The 15,977-nt window shown below is 39.7% G+C and overlaps 1 protein-coding gene across 2 annotated transcripts; it reads left to right on the forward strand.

Moving 5' to 3' along the window:
- Positions 1–1,345: 1,345 nt before the first annotated feature.
- On the forward strand, positions 1,346–12,995 carry RBM24 (RNA binding motif protein 24). 2 transcript variants are annotated; one of them, XR_012157327.2, is made up of 5 exons: positions 1,352–2,216; positions 3,170–3,293; positions 4,527–4,581; positions 4,912–5,026; positions 11,281–11,355. XR_012157327.2 is itself a non-coding variant. In XM_073331988.2 (4 exons), exons 1-4 carry the CDS (start codon positions 2,049–2,051, stop codon positions 11,612–11,614), a joined length of 681 nt encoding a protein of 226 aa, XP_073188089.1. In that variant the 5' UTR covers positions 1,346–2,048; the 3' UTR covers positions 11,615–12,995. The 2 variants fall into 2 exon arrangements, 1 of the variants encoding a protein (XP_073188089.1); XM_073331988.2 differs by lacking the exon at positions 4,912–5,026 and having other exon boundaries at positions 1,346–2,216; positions 11,281–12,995.
- The last annotated feature ends 2,982 nt before the right edge of the window (positions 12,996–15,977 follow it).

A 15,977-nucleotide genomic window follows, 5' to 3' on the forward strand; every position in this document is an offset into this window, starting at 1 on the left:
ATAAAAAAACAACATGTATTAGGGATAAACAGATTCCCTGACCAGGAAGTTCATTAATATTTTGAATCAGGAAACAGATTGGACTATTTGCCGATTGGCTTAAGAACAGCCATACTGGATCAGACCAAAGATCCATCTATCCTGTATCTAGTATCTTCTGACAGTGGCCAGTGCCAAGTGCCCCAGAGGGGATGAACAGAACTGGTAATCATCGAGTGATTCATTCCCTGTCACCCATTCCCGGTCACCCATTCCCAGCTTCTGGCAAACAGAGGTTAGGGACACCATTCCTGCTCATCCTGGCTAATAGCCATTGATGGACCTATCCTCCATGAACTTATCTAGTTCTTTTTAACCTTGAACACCTGATCACTGGAGAGGGGAGGAAAGAGACTTCTCAAACTGCCAATCATGGATCACAAAGCGTCTGCAGAGCCTTTCTTCCTGATGTGTGGAAGGGAGCATTTCGAAAACCACTTATTTTGATGTTGGAGAATTTAGGAACGGAGGTGGGCCATAGGGCTTTCTTGTGTGAAGTAGCCTGCAGAATGAAAGAGCTAGAGGTACTCTACAGGTAAATTGTGTACTTTAATCTTACAGGGCACACAGATACTCTGGTAAGGGAAGCTACAGAGAGATCAAAAAAAGAAAAGGAGGACTTGTGGCACCTTACAGACTAACCAATTTATTTGAGCATGAGCTTTCGTGAGCTACAGCTCACTTCAGCGGATGCATACCGTGATCAACGTAGACACCGTTTTGACAATAAAGTCCCATTTGCACATTGATAGGTGACTTCTATTTATAGCAGGGGTGGGTTCAAAGAAATAGGCCCAAGGGGCAATGAGCACAGAGGAGTGAGGGAAGAGTCAATAGTAGCCCTAAGAGGGGCGGGGGGGGGAGTAGTGGTGAATAGCTTTGTTTTCCCAATTCTACCTGATGCACAACTGTCTTTCACTCCCCTTTCTTCCCTGTTACGTCCAGTGAGCTGTAGCTCACGAAAGCTTATGCTCAAATAAATTGGTTAGTCTCTAAGGTGCCACAAGTCCTCCTTTTCTTTTCTTTCCTATTACCTTTGCCCCCCTTCCTGCCTCTCCCCTACCAATCTCCCGCCTCAAATTCCCCTACCTGTATGGCCCACGGAGGAGTTCTGGGACTGTGCTAGATACCCCTGGGGCTCTGAGCCCCCAGGCCGGCCCCTCCGCGCTCTTTCGGTCTCTTCTTTCTCTCCAGTGGTGACTGCACAAGGAAAGGGGGGGCGGGGAGCGAAGAGAAGGGCCGAGGGAGCAGCTCTACCAGCGTCCATGCTCCCACCGCCAGGGGAGACAGGAGGGGGAGCGGCGAGACCGCAGGGCAGCGGCAGCTGAAGCAGAAACCTCGCCCCAGGGTGTGGGCGAGCGACTTCCACGAGCCCTGCCACAGATCAGCCTCAGGGCCCTTCCCGCTCACACCAGGCCGGGAGAATCCGCCTCTCCTGCTCGGGCCGCTCCTGTCCTGAAGGGGAAACCCGAGCGTGCAGCGCTCCTCTCGGGTCCTTCCCTGCAGCCCGGGCGGCCGGACCCAAGAAAAGAGAATCGGCCCCCCAGCTGTTCGCAACAGCTGTGTGTCGGCTCCTGCGGCCAAGCGGGCCAATAGGCGGAGAAGGGCCCGCCCCATCCCCGCCCCTGGTGCGGGAGGCGGAGGATCCCAGGGTGCCCCGGCTTTTAGGGGAAAGCAAACAGGGAAAAGCCACTCCGTTGTTAGCGTCCGGGCCCTGCATTTCTCTCCAGTAGCTGCTGCTGCCTCCGCCAGCCTGGACACGCTCCATCCTCCTCTTCTAACACCTACCTCAAAACTGCTGGAGGCTGCGGGGCGCCCTCCCTGGGAGGCGGAGGCGGCGGCAGCGGCGGATTGGTTTGCAAAAGGGAACGCAGTGTAATTGCAAAAGGGGTTTGACTCCGGAATAAGTCCCCCTCCCACCACGTGTAAACGCACCCAGGCGCACACTACTCTCCCCGTTTGTTTGCCTAGGGCTGTCCGGCTGGCAGGGCCAGCGAAAGGCGCGGAAGATGCACACGACTCAGAAGGACACCACTTACACCAAGATCTTTGTCGGGGGCCTGCCTTATCACACTACCGACTCCAGCCTGCGCAAGTACTTCGAGGTGTTCGGGGAGATCGAGGAAGCCGTGGTCATCACCGACAGGCAGACCGGCAAGTCCCGGGGATACGGATTTGTAAGTCGTGGGGGGGTTTCTTTGGGGGATCGTTTTTATCGCTGCTGCTCCGTGGCTACTTTGCATCATTTTTAGCTTGGGTCCGCTTCGTGGGTGGGAGGGATCCAACCGCTTTCTGGGGAAACTAAAACAAGCTGGGAAGCCAGCGTTGTATCCCCTGTGGAGGTGGGAAGACAGGTGTAGCCTGAGAAGTGCCTGAAGCCGGAGAGAAACTTCTTGTGAGGCAAAGGCCAGCATGCTGCGGCAGGGTAGATTCAGAGGGCAGCCCTAGATAAAGTGCTTGTCTGATGGGGGGAAAGGGTACTTTGTTTTGAGGAGTTATTTAATTTTTTTGAGGGAGGGGGGAAAGAATGAGGAATCCCTGATGGAGGGGATTTGGATCGTGGTTTGTACATGAAAAGTTACATGCAGATTTCTGGCAACAAATTAGGCTAGCTGGTTGTTTACTGATATGACTTAGAAGTTTTATCTGTGGTAGTACAGGGGGCTCCTATACATGTACACGCCCCTAGCATTATACTGCAGCAAACTAGAAGCTTAAAATAACCTGATTTCTGTGTCTGTTTACCAATTAAACACAGAACAAAGGAAAGGAAGGGTATTTTTTGTACTTCAATGAGTTTTAAGCTAAAGAACTCAGGTTCCTTTATTTCTGAATGAGAGCATTCACAAGGGGATGTAATGTGCTTTAACTAATGCATTTTAACTTCTTGGGCCTTTTGTTAATTTGTGTTAAAGATCCTCAGTGTCTTCATGTAAACAAACCCCATTTATCTTAATTATTCAAGCAAGCCCATTAGTTTTGTATCAAAAACATCTAGGGAGATGAGGCTTCATATTTTTTGTACTGTCTTGGGGGGTGGGGAGAAGCTGGTTGTTTTAGTGAAAAGGTGAATTCTGCTGCTTTTTCAATGGAAAAAGTGGTTTAATTCATAGCACTGTATATTGTTAAGGTCACCATGGCTGACAGAGCTGCTGCTGAAAGGGCTTGCAAAGATCCCAATCCTATCATTGATGGCAGGAAAGCCAACGTGAACCTGGCATACCTGGGAGCAAAACCAAGGATAATGCAACCAGGTGAGGAATGTCTCTTTCTCTCTTTTCTCCCTCCCCTGCCCTTCAACAAAGTTTCTGAGAAGAACAAAACTTCAGTCTGAGTTAAAGTTTTTTTTTTTAAAAAAAGTCCCTCTCAGGCAATGCCACGACTTTCCTTGGAGTATAGTTCGTGTGTGTGTGTGTTTATGAAAGCATTTTTACAGATAGCCAAAAAGTTATGGATTACATACAACATTAAAACTAAAGGTGTGCGTGTGTACTGTACATAGAGGAATATATGTCCCCTTTTGAGAAATTTCCTCGATACAGAATTTCCGTTTTGTTGGACCCTATATTATGAATGAAATGACAAACATTTACAGTATAATTGAGGTGAAAGATTATTGCTAGGATACAGAACTTCTAGATGTGCCCAGTCTTATTAACACAGTCAGTCTCTTAATGGGAACTTCTAAAACACATGGAATCTATTGCACTGAATGAAAAAAGGAATGGATTTATCACAAGGCCAGATCTGATCCAAAACTCACTCACTGATTTCATGCCCTGTTCAATACCACAGCTTCACAGCAAAATAAATGGGAATATAGTAGCGCATTAATGTTCATATTTTAAAGGGTCCAGACTGTGAACCCCTTACTGACATTGATGGGCTGTTAGTCATATGAGTAGACCCATTAACTTCAGTGGGAATACTCAGGTGACTAAGTACTCACATAGGTGACTATGTGAGTAGTCAGTCACCTGAGTATTCCCACTGAAGTTAACGGGTCTACTCGTGTGACTAAGGGGCTTGGAATCAGGCCCAGTATGAATATTTCAGGAAGTAAGAAGTCAGTGTATATTACAGTATGAGTAATTCTACCCTTCCGTTTGCATGCATGGCTCCCAATGAAGTCTGTAGAAACCACATATATTCACCCAGTTACAATCCAGTTTATAATTCTTAGGCTTTAGAGTTAAGGACTAGACTTTGCTGCTAGAGAACGTTTGCTTTTAAATAACAGTTGAGTGAAATTCTCCTTGTTGTTGCCAAATAAGTTGTCTTTTTGAAAATTGGCAAGAGTCAAGATCACGTTCCTCCGGTTTAGATTGTAAAAAAAAATTATCCAAAACACCCTTTCTGTAACCTGTGGTTCTTCGCTCTTTTGAACATCTTTACTAGTGCTTGTTAGTGAAGGTTACTGTGTGTATAGCATAAATAAGCAGCTGATGGAATGCTCATATAGAGAATGTGATGTGTTTTGTTGGTAGGTTTTGCCTTTGGTGTTCAGCATCTTCATCCAGCTCTCATACAGAGGCCTTTTGGGTAAGTCTATAAAACAGGTCCACAAACAAAGTATAACCTTGGGTGGCCTCTCACAGTACTGTCACTGACTTTATAATGTTGCCATTCAAATTTCCAGACTTAAAAACATCTACCTTGTAAATATGTTCTCTTTGGTAATGCTTTAAAGACCATAGCTGAGTCGAGTTGTCTATACGAAGTATGCAGCCGTCCCAACCCAAGCGGATCAGACTCATACCACCCTCTGATAAAACAAAGTGGTATGACTTTATACAAGACCGCTGTGCCCCCCATTTATTTATTTTTTTCCCAGCTTGACTCAATGTTATTTATCTCTTTCTAATCTGACAGGGATCGTTTACAGTTAAGATAACTGATCAGAAGGATATGATGATAAGAGGTGGAATAGTTCTGTTTGGAATTAAACACTGTAACCAGTACACTCAAACACAAACAAGCTAAAATGGTGATTAACGATGCATGTATGTTTTTTCATATAGTCAATAGACATCCGTGTGCTTTTTTTATTTTTTACAGAAATGAAGTGGTGTTGATAGCTAAACTGTGTGCTTTTATTTAATTGAAAGAGCTGTAGTGAAAGTTTTTTGGGGTCTCTTAATTTTGTTTTTGTTGTTGAGGAGTGTTGACTTTGCCATGGGGAGCAAAGGGACTTTTTTTTTCTTGCTTTCAAGCTGTAGCCTGTGACTTCTTTTTTTTAACCATATTTGTATTTTGTATTGAGTGCTAAATTGTGTGACATCTTGATTTTTTTTTTATATAAAGAAAATCAACATATTGCTTGCATGTTTATAGTTCTTGGTTTTGTTCCTTGAGAGGGGTATGAAGGGGTGTGGAGCTCTTTTGTTTAACATTGTGCTTCCACTTGGGCTTTCTAATTCCAGTCTTTAACTTCTCTATCAGACTTTAATATGTAGTGCATTTCCTTTTAAAAAAAAATACAAGTATATTATTCCTAAGTACTTCTAACACTTGCTTTTTATAGACCTAAAATTAGGAGGTGAAATCTGCTTAAATTTTCTGTCCTGTACCACCTCACTAATTCACACTGACTGGGTCACTGCAAAATAATGAATTTTGCTAATTAATAAATAAGCTAACAAAGCAGGAGAATGCATCAAAGGATGTACTTTGTTCAATTACTTGACAAGTGTAGATTTAAGATACTGTACATTGGTATTATGAAATGGCAGTAGCTGCTCCATAGTTAAAGTTGAAGCTAGCTTTTCATTCAAAGTTGATCGTTTTCCTTTTGGAAAAGTTGTGGGGATGGGAAATCCATCTTCCAGAAACTTCACATACAACATCTCATCTCACAGTAGAGTGGTTTAGTGGTTGTCTGGGAAGCATGGTAATAATCAGGAAACTAGTTTTGAAAATGTACCTGAAGCTCACTTATGATTTTTTATTTATTTTATTTTATTGCTTCCTATAATATTCCCAAATATATCGTGCTGGCTTTGTTGAAGGGAAGTATCTCTTAATATTCTTGGAGAAATGGTGGGGAAACTGAAAAGAATATATGATAATAATTTGATACTCACACTAGGGAAGGGGTTACCTGGAAGGCCATGAAAGCAGGGTTACAAAGAGGAGCTGGTGGAATGCAAAGGGTGCAGCTGTGAGGAAAAGAGGAAGTTCTTGCCTAGCATAGCAAGAAAGGAGGAACGGGGACTATGTACTACTTAAGGGATTTAATAAAAATGGATTCTCTTCTCCAATCCATCAGCCTTTTCTGGTTCTAACACACTGTATATCAATCTGAGTTAGGGACATACTTTGCAAAAAGGGGTGGTATGTGTTTTAAACTGGTAGAATCCAGTATTCATTTTTATCCTTGTTCCCTGCACCTTTTCTGTTACCTCCAGTTACAAGAGATTATACAATCTAACTTCATGTTCAAGAGATGCACTTCCAAGAATCTCCCACTAAACTCTTATTTTGATCTATGCATATATTTTAGGGGATAAAGTTAAGGCTGGGGAGAGCAGTGAAAACTGAGTGGAGTGATAGAGAGTGATGACTGGTTTCAGAGTAGTAGCCGTGTTAGTCTGTATTCGCAAAAAGAAATGGAGTACTTGTGGCACCTTAGAGACTAACCAATTTATTTGTGCATAAGCTTTCGTGAGCTACAGCTCACTTCATCGGATGCATAAAGTGGAAAATACAGTGAGAGTGATGACTATGACAAAGGGGAACAGGCTAGGTTGTGTAAGGGCTCATTTTTCAGACATTTTAATGTTTGGGTCTGCTAAAAAGGACAGAATTTTTCTGTAAAGAGTAATATTTTGAGGTGAGAGCAGGGCTCCACTGAAACATACTTTGAGTTTCAATTTTTTCTGTGACTACTAGTAAGTGTACTTCCGTATGCTATGTAAAAGTAAGTAATATGGAACATCAGAACTGTGCTCTGCTAGTAAAAGGGAAGAGTGCCATTTTTGTGTGGATTAAATAGCAGAGTGCCATTTTTGCATGTGGATTAATTAGCAAAGTGCAAATTAGTGAGGTTCTACTTTGCTCTTGTCAGCAGTGCTCTGTCACAGTTCCACCTTTCAGACAAAATGCAGTTACTTTCAGCATCACATTACATCAGATTTAGTGGGAGAACATACTTAATTCTGAGTATGGTACCTCCATGGCTTTACTCTAGCTAAGAGAAGCGTGATTAGTTCCTGTTAATAAAACACTTGTAGTTCTGGTTTCTGTTTTCTATGCTATAGAGGTTAATTCTCCCACCCAGGTAACATTTCCTGATCTCACCCCCTCTTTACATCCAGAATCTCACTTACTATATGTGTGAGACCTGGCATGCTGAATCTGACCACAATCATAGAAATGTGGGGCAGGAAGGGACCTTGAAGAGTTCAGTGTTGGTTACTTATCCCACTGTGACTCATAAAAATATAGCTTTATATTGAAACACCAAATGCTGCTATTGAATTAATGCATTTTTTTTAAAGATCTTTATTTTGTTCCCATTGAGGTAACATCAGTGGAAAATTACGTGCATGAAGGGAGAGGTGGACATAGGATATGAACAGTTAGATCTTTTTCCCTGTTTGTGTAAGGACTGATCCTGAAGTAAATGGAAACGTTTCCACCGACTTCAATGAGAGCCGAATTAGGTCCCAAAAGGACAAACTAGCCAACGAATGGTTAGCTGATATCAAACCCTGGCTAAGTCACCTCTAAGTTTTACAAAATCCTTATAATTGATTTTAAGGGATGGAGGGAAGAGTTCTGACCTCAGCTGATAATTAAAAGATCAGGCAGCTGATAATTTTGAAACAGTTGTGGAATGAAACTGCCGTGGTCAAAGAAAACTGAATGTATATATTTTTCAATATCCTGCAGAAGGCATTGAGCACAAACTTAACCCCCAAAACATGCTTGATTTAATTTTTAGTGTGTATACATAACTCTTGTTCTGGTATTGAACTTTGAATTAAATCTGCTAGTTAACTGTACTTACAAAGAACAGATGAAGCAATGCAAGATCCAGAACAGAAGGAACAGGTCTCATGGAGAGTCCAGTAACTACTTGTTCAAGAATTCAATGGTATCACAATTGTTCTGTCCATTAATACTGAATTCCTATGTATTGCAGCTATTCCAGATCAGCCTAGGCTGTCTTTTTGTTTCCATTGTATTTTGTATGCATAACATTTACAATAATATATTTGGCAGTTTACTGTTATTTATACAGCTACTATAGTATTAAACCTAATCAACATTCTAACTTTGCAAAAGTATTCTTACAGCTTAGGTTAATGAAAATCTTAAGTCTTATGGCAAGAGCATTTGTATACACCAAAATTACTTGGTGCTAAACATTGCGTCTTTTTTTTTTTCTCTTTAAGGCAGTAGCTTGAGGCAATAAACTTATGTACTACAAAATGGAAAAAATTTCCTTGCCATAAGACCGTTGTATAATTAAAATATTGTCCCAATATTATAATATCTATTATAAAATAATACACTTTATAATAACCTGACTGTTTTATTAAGGTGTCCCAGCACAATGGGAAACTGAGGTCAAAAGATTAAAGAGCAGTGTTTCGGTGTCATTGAGATGTACGCATGCTTGCCTTTGCAGTAGATAGACGTTTACTTTGGCCTTATAAAGTCATTTTACTCTGCTTGAAACCCTTGCCTCATGACCGATGGATCAAAAATAGCCCCACTGCAGCTTACACTGTCAATCACCACATCTGAAATGGCATGATGGTGGGGGCCTGCACAGGGTTCATGTATAATGCAGACTAAAATGCTGTTGTAAAGGGATAGTTTCGTAATTCACCACCTGTTTTGTTTCTTGGCTTAAAGGAAACAAGTCACAAGGGTTTAAGTGGGAGCATGTGTATCTTTCAATCTAGCTTTTTAAAAAGAAATTAAGTACATGTACAAGTGTTCTAAGAAATCCTCGGTAACGTCATTTGTGTTCGCATAGAGAAAGAGCTAGAAATGTAGTATGTCTTACTGTCTTCTTACTGTTTAAAGTAATATTTAAGCCATAATTACTGCTGCCCATTTGCTTCTACGTGGATGTTAAACTGTCTGTTGGATGTTAAATGGACTCTCTGTATCAGGGTTTAGGAAAGACCCTTGAAAAATTATTTAAACTAATAATCAAGCTACCATGTAAATTACATTTTAATTAATTTATAATCCTTTTAAAGTAGCGTGTCAGAAGTAAAAACTATGCTATGATTGTTTTTATATTCTGGTTGGTATCTAATACCAGATACTGTGTGTTTCCCTTTTGAATGGAGAGCTAAGATAGTAACATGATTAAGGGGCCAGTGTCATCTTTAAAATGTTGTAAACATTTTTTTATTAATTAGTTGCAAAAATCCAGTTTCACTACTTTTTGTCATTTGTTGCTCTAATTTTCTGCAGTCATCTCAGACAATGGAAAATGAAATAACTCAATTGTGTTAAGTTATTACAGCTGCAGTGTTTAGTTTACAAACTTTGCAGGGAGGAATGTTTAGTTACTGGGTTTGTCTGAGTTTAACTGTCTTTAAGTTTTTATAATTTAAAAGGCCAATCAGATTTAATGCTTTGTTTTTTATAATTTTTTTAAATCTTGGGATGAATTTAGTTGAGTGTCCCATTTAATTGAACTGTTGACAGCTGGAAGTAATACTGTTTGTTTTTTTTATTTTCAAAAAAACTGTCTGGCTCTTAAAGCTGGAGGAAGAGGACAAATGGTAGTGCTGCAATTTTCCATCTATGTTTATAATGTAAATATCATGCTAAAAGGCTGGAGTTGTCTTTGGACTCAGCCGGAAAGGGAAATTTTTAACTTTCGTGCAAAGTCTAAGGCTCTGATCCTGCACTGGGAGCTGCAAAAGCAGACTTTTTATGGCTGTGTAGAGCCCCACTGACTTCAGTCTACTCATGGATCCAGTTGCAGGATTGGGGGATTAAATGTATAATGAACATGGTATTACTCTACTCTAAAGAATGTCTTTAATATTACACGATACAATGGAATGGTGGGATTACTTTGTATGCAGATCTGTGTGATGTGAGAGGATTACTACTGTTATCAAAAGTAGTTCAATCATAGGCTAGTAAGTTAAGGAAGCAAAGTTCTCTGATTTGGAGGAGGAAATGAGAAAGTGTATCTATTGACTTGTTCAAACAGTTATTTAATGAGCCATAAACTTGTTTTTGCTTTTGTTAAACACCAGATCTATTTAGATTTAATCCTACCCCCATCTCCCAAAACTCTATGCTGTATGTCTTGCATAGAAATAAACAAGCTGGCACAAAACAGGACATCAGTGGCCTGATTGTCAAACAGGTTTGACCCTTGTGTCCTTATGACCTTTACAAAAGTGTGATGCACATGTACTTAGGAATCACTGTTATGAATTTTAATAGCATCTATGTAGCTTCTCCTCAATGGCCTCTTGTGACCAAGTGAGCTGCACTATAGTTCGTTTGGAAAGTGTGATTCGTGCTGTGTTTACCACACTTGTGAACTTTTAAACTCCTTTGTCGCCTGTGTTTTTTTAATTTTTAATAAGGGTGACTGAGGTTGCAGAGAAATTAATGTGTGCTGAGTCTGCATAGCAATCTAAGTAGGGTTGCCACAATGCAATTTTTTTTTTACAAGAAGATTGGGGGGTGAGAGGGGAAGAGTGATGGGCTACAGAATTGACCAACTAAAAAACCTGTTTAGCTGCATTATCTACTACTGGCAAACTGATTACAGTGGCTATACTGTCAAATTGCATAGTTGTTATAATAAAACCAGTCTTCATAACACAGAATTTTACTAATAGTCAATGAAGTTAGTGAGAATTAGGGCAACAAAATCACTTACAGATTATTTTAAAAATGCACAATCCAAGCTTGCATCTGGAATAAACAAATTTAACTTCTTTACAGATGTCTTAAACTGACATCCCAAATACTGGCCCTTCTAAAGATTTTTAAAGTGAACACGTTTGACGTTGCTTGATGGTGTTCTGTGTAATGCTATTAAGTCATCTCCTAATGCTGGGCTTTTGAGCAATGCATCTCTTTGTGCTATTGAAATGATACATTGGTGTATTAAATAAATTTAGCTATTGTGGCAACCCTATGCTCATAACAACAACTAAATTGAGTTTGTTTTAGTTCTGAATATGGAAATAGTACTTAAAATTCGTAAGTTTTCCTCTAACTTTGTTTTCCATCTTTCAACAGGATACCTGCTCATTATGTCTATCCACAGGCTTTTGTGCAGCCAGGAGTTGTAATTCCACATGTCCAACCTACAGCAGCTGCTGCCTCCACCACGCCTTACATTGATTACACTGGAGCGGCATATGCACAATACTCAGCTGCGGCAGCTGCTGCTGCCGCTGCTGCCTATGACCAGTACCCGTATGCAGCATCCCCAGCTGCTGCAGGATATGTCACTGCTGGGGGTTATGGCTATGCAGTCCAGCAACCACTCACTGCTGCAGCACCTGGGACAGCTGCTGCAGCCTTTGGTCAGTACCAGCCACAACAGCTACAGACAGACCGCATGCAATAGCAGATGGACTTCTGAAGAAAGATAGATCTCTTTCTTTCTCTTCCTTTTTTCCAGCCTTCCAATATAAGTAGTTAATAAAAGACAATTAACATTTAACTAAGCAGCTTTAAGAAAAGCTATGCTACTGCAAAGTTAAAGATTTTTTTATTCCACTGTCTTCATACAGCATGCATCCAAATCATGTTGCTATTAGGGAAGGGGTGGGGTGGGGGTACCAGTTTCAGGTATCAATTGAGAAGAAACAATCTATAATGTACTGTCATGAAAGAATGGCAGGAGTAACAATGGGACTTTATATTTAAAAAAAAAATTAAACGTGTATTTTTTACAATATCAGGGAAGCAAACTGCCTTTTACAAGTGAGAAAATATTTGAAAAAGTTAAACCAGGGAAAAAAAATCAGTGAGCAATATGTAGCCTGTATCAAGTTTAAGTTTTTTGAAACAATGTGTAAAGCACTGATTGTCATTTCTAGTTTTCACCATGGCCTATAGAACTTGTTTTAGTGAGAAAATATTTTCTCACTATCTCATTAATGGGCATCGAACAATCTGAGGAACATGGCCGGTTGATAAAATGGTGGACAGGCACCAAAGTTATTTTCTTATCTGTCCTCTGGATGAGTGGAACTATGGAGCAAGTGATGTGGAATTAATGGGTGCAACAGCTGTAGAGACAATCAATAACACAGACAGTTCTGGAAAGAACACATCACTTGTGCTCGTTTGATGAGCTTGTCACTTTCTAATCCCTCTCTCCATCCTGTTTCACTTTTGGGAAACTTTAACTGCTCGTGTCAGCTATTCTGATTCTGAAATAGGATCAGCCCTTTACTACAACAGCCTTCTCTTTCTATTTATTGCATCTGTTCATGGTTTGTGAATAAAGGCAGAAAGAAGCTTGCTGAATTTAAACCTTTAAGAACTGTTTTAAGGGAACTTCTTTTTTTTCCTTTTTTTGAAACTTTGTACAATTTTAGTATCTATTTCAGAATATTTAAAAATATTTATTAGAGAACATACAGTACGAGACAACTTTTGTTACTGAGATTGCAGTTCTTCAAGGGTTAATGGTATGTGATTTATACTGTGCCTTAATTGTAATGCTATTTAAAAAAGAAATATTTATTTTGAAAGTTTTACTATGCTGCGCTCTAAAGAAAGCAACTTTAGATGTGACACTGTAAAATTATGTATTCATCTCATGGCATAAATTATTTAGCAGGTTTAGATGTAGCATATTAAATATTAACCTAATCAATTAAAGAGGTTGACTTGGATTTATTTAAATTCAGTATGTGCACTGTATGAGGGTACTCTTAAATTAACACTTTTTAGGTTTTTACATTAAGTACTGCTAATTCCATGCTTGTCCCTCTTAAGTACTTTTTCATGTAGGCCTCTCAAATACATTAGTACAGATTTCCCCCCCACACACACAACTGTATGTAGACTATTTTTTCATTTGCTTGAGAATGCTGCTTTACATTGTCCTGTGAAACTGCAATACTTGCTATTTTTATTCTTGACCTAATTGGAATTTAATATTTTACACTGTATTGGATTTTTTTATACTTGAACAATTTCATACAAGGGAAGACAGGATAGCATTTTTATGGACTTTATCCAATGTCACTGGATTTATTTTAAGTATTCTGAATACTAGCCAGTGTTATATAATGTAGACATGACTCCTGTGCTATTTATTCAGTATGTATATTGCTTTATAACATTTCAGATCTTCTAATCTATTCACTTGTATTAAATATAATAAAAAATATTGTTGCATCCAGTCTATTTACGTTTGTGCTCAACCAGGAGTGGAGCTCTTCTAACTGTATTTAGAAGCCTTGACTTGTTTGTAAAATTCCTGGACTGTGGGGAGAACAAGGTGTCGCATATAATGGTTTCAGAGCTGCAGACTAATGTAAATGGAGCACTGTCAAATTATATTGAGCAAATCATAAAATACAGAGATGATGTAGGGTAGAAAATACACTCTTCAGATGGACAGTTATTAAACATTTAGTGCAAGGGAACATTTGAGAGAGGGGGCTGTTTTTTGTTTTGTTTTGTTTTGTTTTTTTGCTTTCCCAACATTACAAATGGAAGCTTTGGAGAGTTCAGTGGTTAGAGTTAGTTCATGCTCTCTGGCAGAGCTCTTCAGTCTGTTCATGATCAGCCCAAGTTGCTAATGACCAAAAGCAGCTGTCGTCCAACAACTAAAAGAGGAGCCTCATATGAAATGAATGGCAGCCAATGCTTAGTGAACAAGTTATCCATGTCCTGAAAATCACTACTATAATTGATGCTAATTGCTAAGATTGCCATGAAAAATGACAGAGATGAAGGTTTGAGCATGGAGACTGACCTGCTCTCTCATTCCTAGATATGGTCTCCTCTGCACACTGGATTACTTAAGTGGAGTGGTATAGAGAACACTTCCTCTATTGCTATGTCTGCTGCATCAGTTCTGTGGGTGAAAGTTGCTCCCATACAGAGGGTCAACACAAGGTGTATGTGCCCTGTTGGAGTCTTATTCTGAGGGCACGAGTTGGACTTCAGTGGTGCTGATCTGCTACTCTGGAGTAAATTTCACGTTGGGTGTATATAGGACTTAATTCTCCAGGACTGCTGCACTCATGTTCACAAGCATCCCATTTCCCTTCTAAGCAAATAATGAACTGCTCGTAGCCCAGTATGGGCAGGAGAGAATGGTGCTGAACTGCCTCCTGTGGGATCACCTGAGATTCATGGGCTCAGGGAGAAAAGTCTCCTTTGCTTCTTCCTTGGGGATATATAAACACCCAGTAGAAGAATGAGTCAGAAATTTATAGTTTAAACTCACTCACTTCTTTCCTACATGTGTTAGGCCCCTGGCAGAAAATGAGGGCCTAAATTCAGACATGGGATTGGCTAGGCTCAGAAATACCAATTCCTCCCAGAATGCAAGAAGAACAGTGCCACACTTCCTGAAGCCCAGTGGCACACTAGCCTTCCCTGATGCTGCACTGGGTCTGCTCCTTAGGCCACCATGTAACATGATGCAAGGGAGTTGGGGAGCAAGGGGAAAAAGTCATAGGTCCTACCTCTGTTCTTCCTGCTGTTGAGGTGATGTGAACCCCTGTGTGGGATATGAAGAGGGGACACACTGCACTCCAGGGATTGCTTTGTGACAGGCCATTGCATGAGTTATGTAACGGTAGAGAAAAGATTGTTGTTGAAGACCCTTTTAAATGTAAATCACTCTGGTGCTACAGCTAAAATAACCTAGTCAAGAAATACAAACATTAAGGTTCCCACAGCAAAGTTAACTCAGGGTGTGTTGCATGGACAGTATCTTCCATTTTTTATTCTTCTTAGTGTAGTATATTTTTATACTGTAAAATGTGTACATTTGCTGACCCACTACACATGCAATATGACCTTGATAATATTGTTATTGGGACCTCAACTTCAGAATGTCTCTTTTTTTTTTTTAAACTGTGCAACCTAAACCATTGCATTAACACAGATTTGTGCATTTAGTTGAGAGACAATAACTATGCAACTAGCAATAAGTTATGAACAGTACAGTTCTGGAGCCTTACATTTTCATCCATCCCATAAATGATTTTACACAGTAGGGTAAGTAACATTGAGTTTGAGTGTATGTATGTTTAGTTTTTGCTTTTTAAACACCCTTCCTGGAGAACAGATAGAATCTTAAAATCCAGAGCTTTCAAGTACTATATGGATGAATTAACATTGCTAGAGGAATTGTAATTTCTTCATTTACTGATATTTGTATGTTGACATTTACAAGCTTAACTTGGTGTTAACATAGCTTTCTATATTTAATTTTCTTGTTTGGTTTTAAAGTGAAAGAAAGGAAAATACCCTGCTAGCCCTGTGGTATAGTGCGACTATTTAACCTTCGCTACTATCTCAATATTTATACACTAGCTGGGCTGACGTAGAGTTGCACAAAACACAATTGTGCAACTTCATAGTACTGCTTGCAATTACACAGTTAAAAACAAATACATTTTATGTTGCACCTGCATAAAAATACATTTTTAAAGATCTACAAACTATTAAATTTATTTCCGAAATGTTGAAGTTCAGGCTCCTTTTCAGTTATTTGTACACAAGTAAACATCTAAACAACATTTTCAAAGCAGAAAGTATCCATTTTTTTTCTGTTCATGTAACTCAAAAGCACGTAAGTGAAATTTCCTCAGACTTACAATAAAACAACCTCTGGGCAACGTCTAAGCATATAACGTTTTAGCTTTCAGGGAATTTTTGATGAAGTAACGAATGAATGAAAACTGGGAATTGTGATATAAGTTGAGTTCCAACTTTAAGTGTAGCATTAGCTC

The sequence above is a fragment of the Lepidochelys kempii genome, chromosome 2, assembly GCF_965140285.1.
Source record: "Lepidochelys kempii isolate rLepKem1 chromosome 2, rLepKem1.hap1, whole genome shotgun sequence".
Lineage (NCBI taxonomy): Eukaryota > Metazoa > Chordata > Testudines > Cheloniidae > Lepidochelys > Lepidochelys kempii.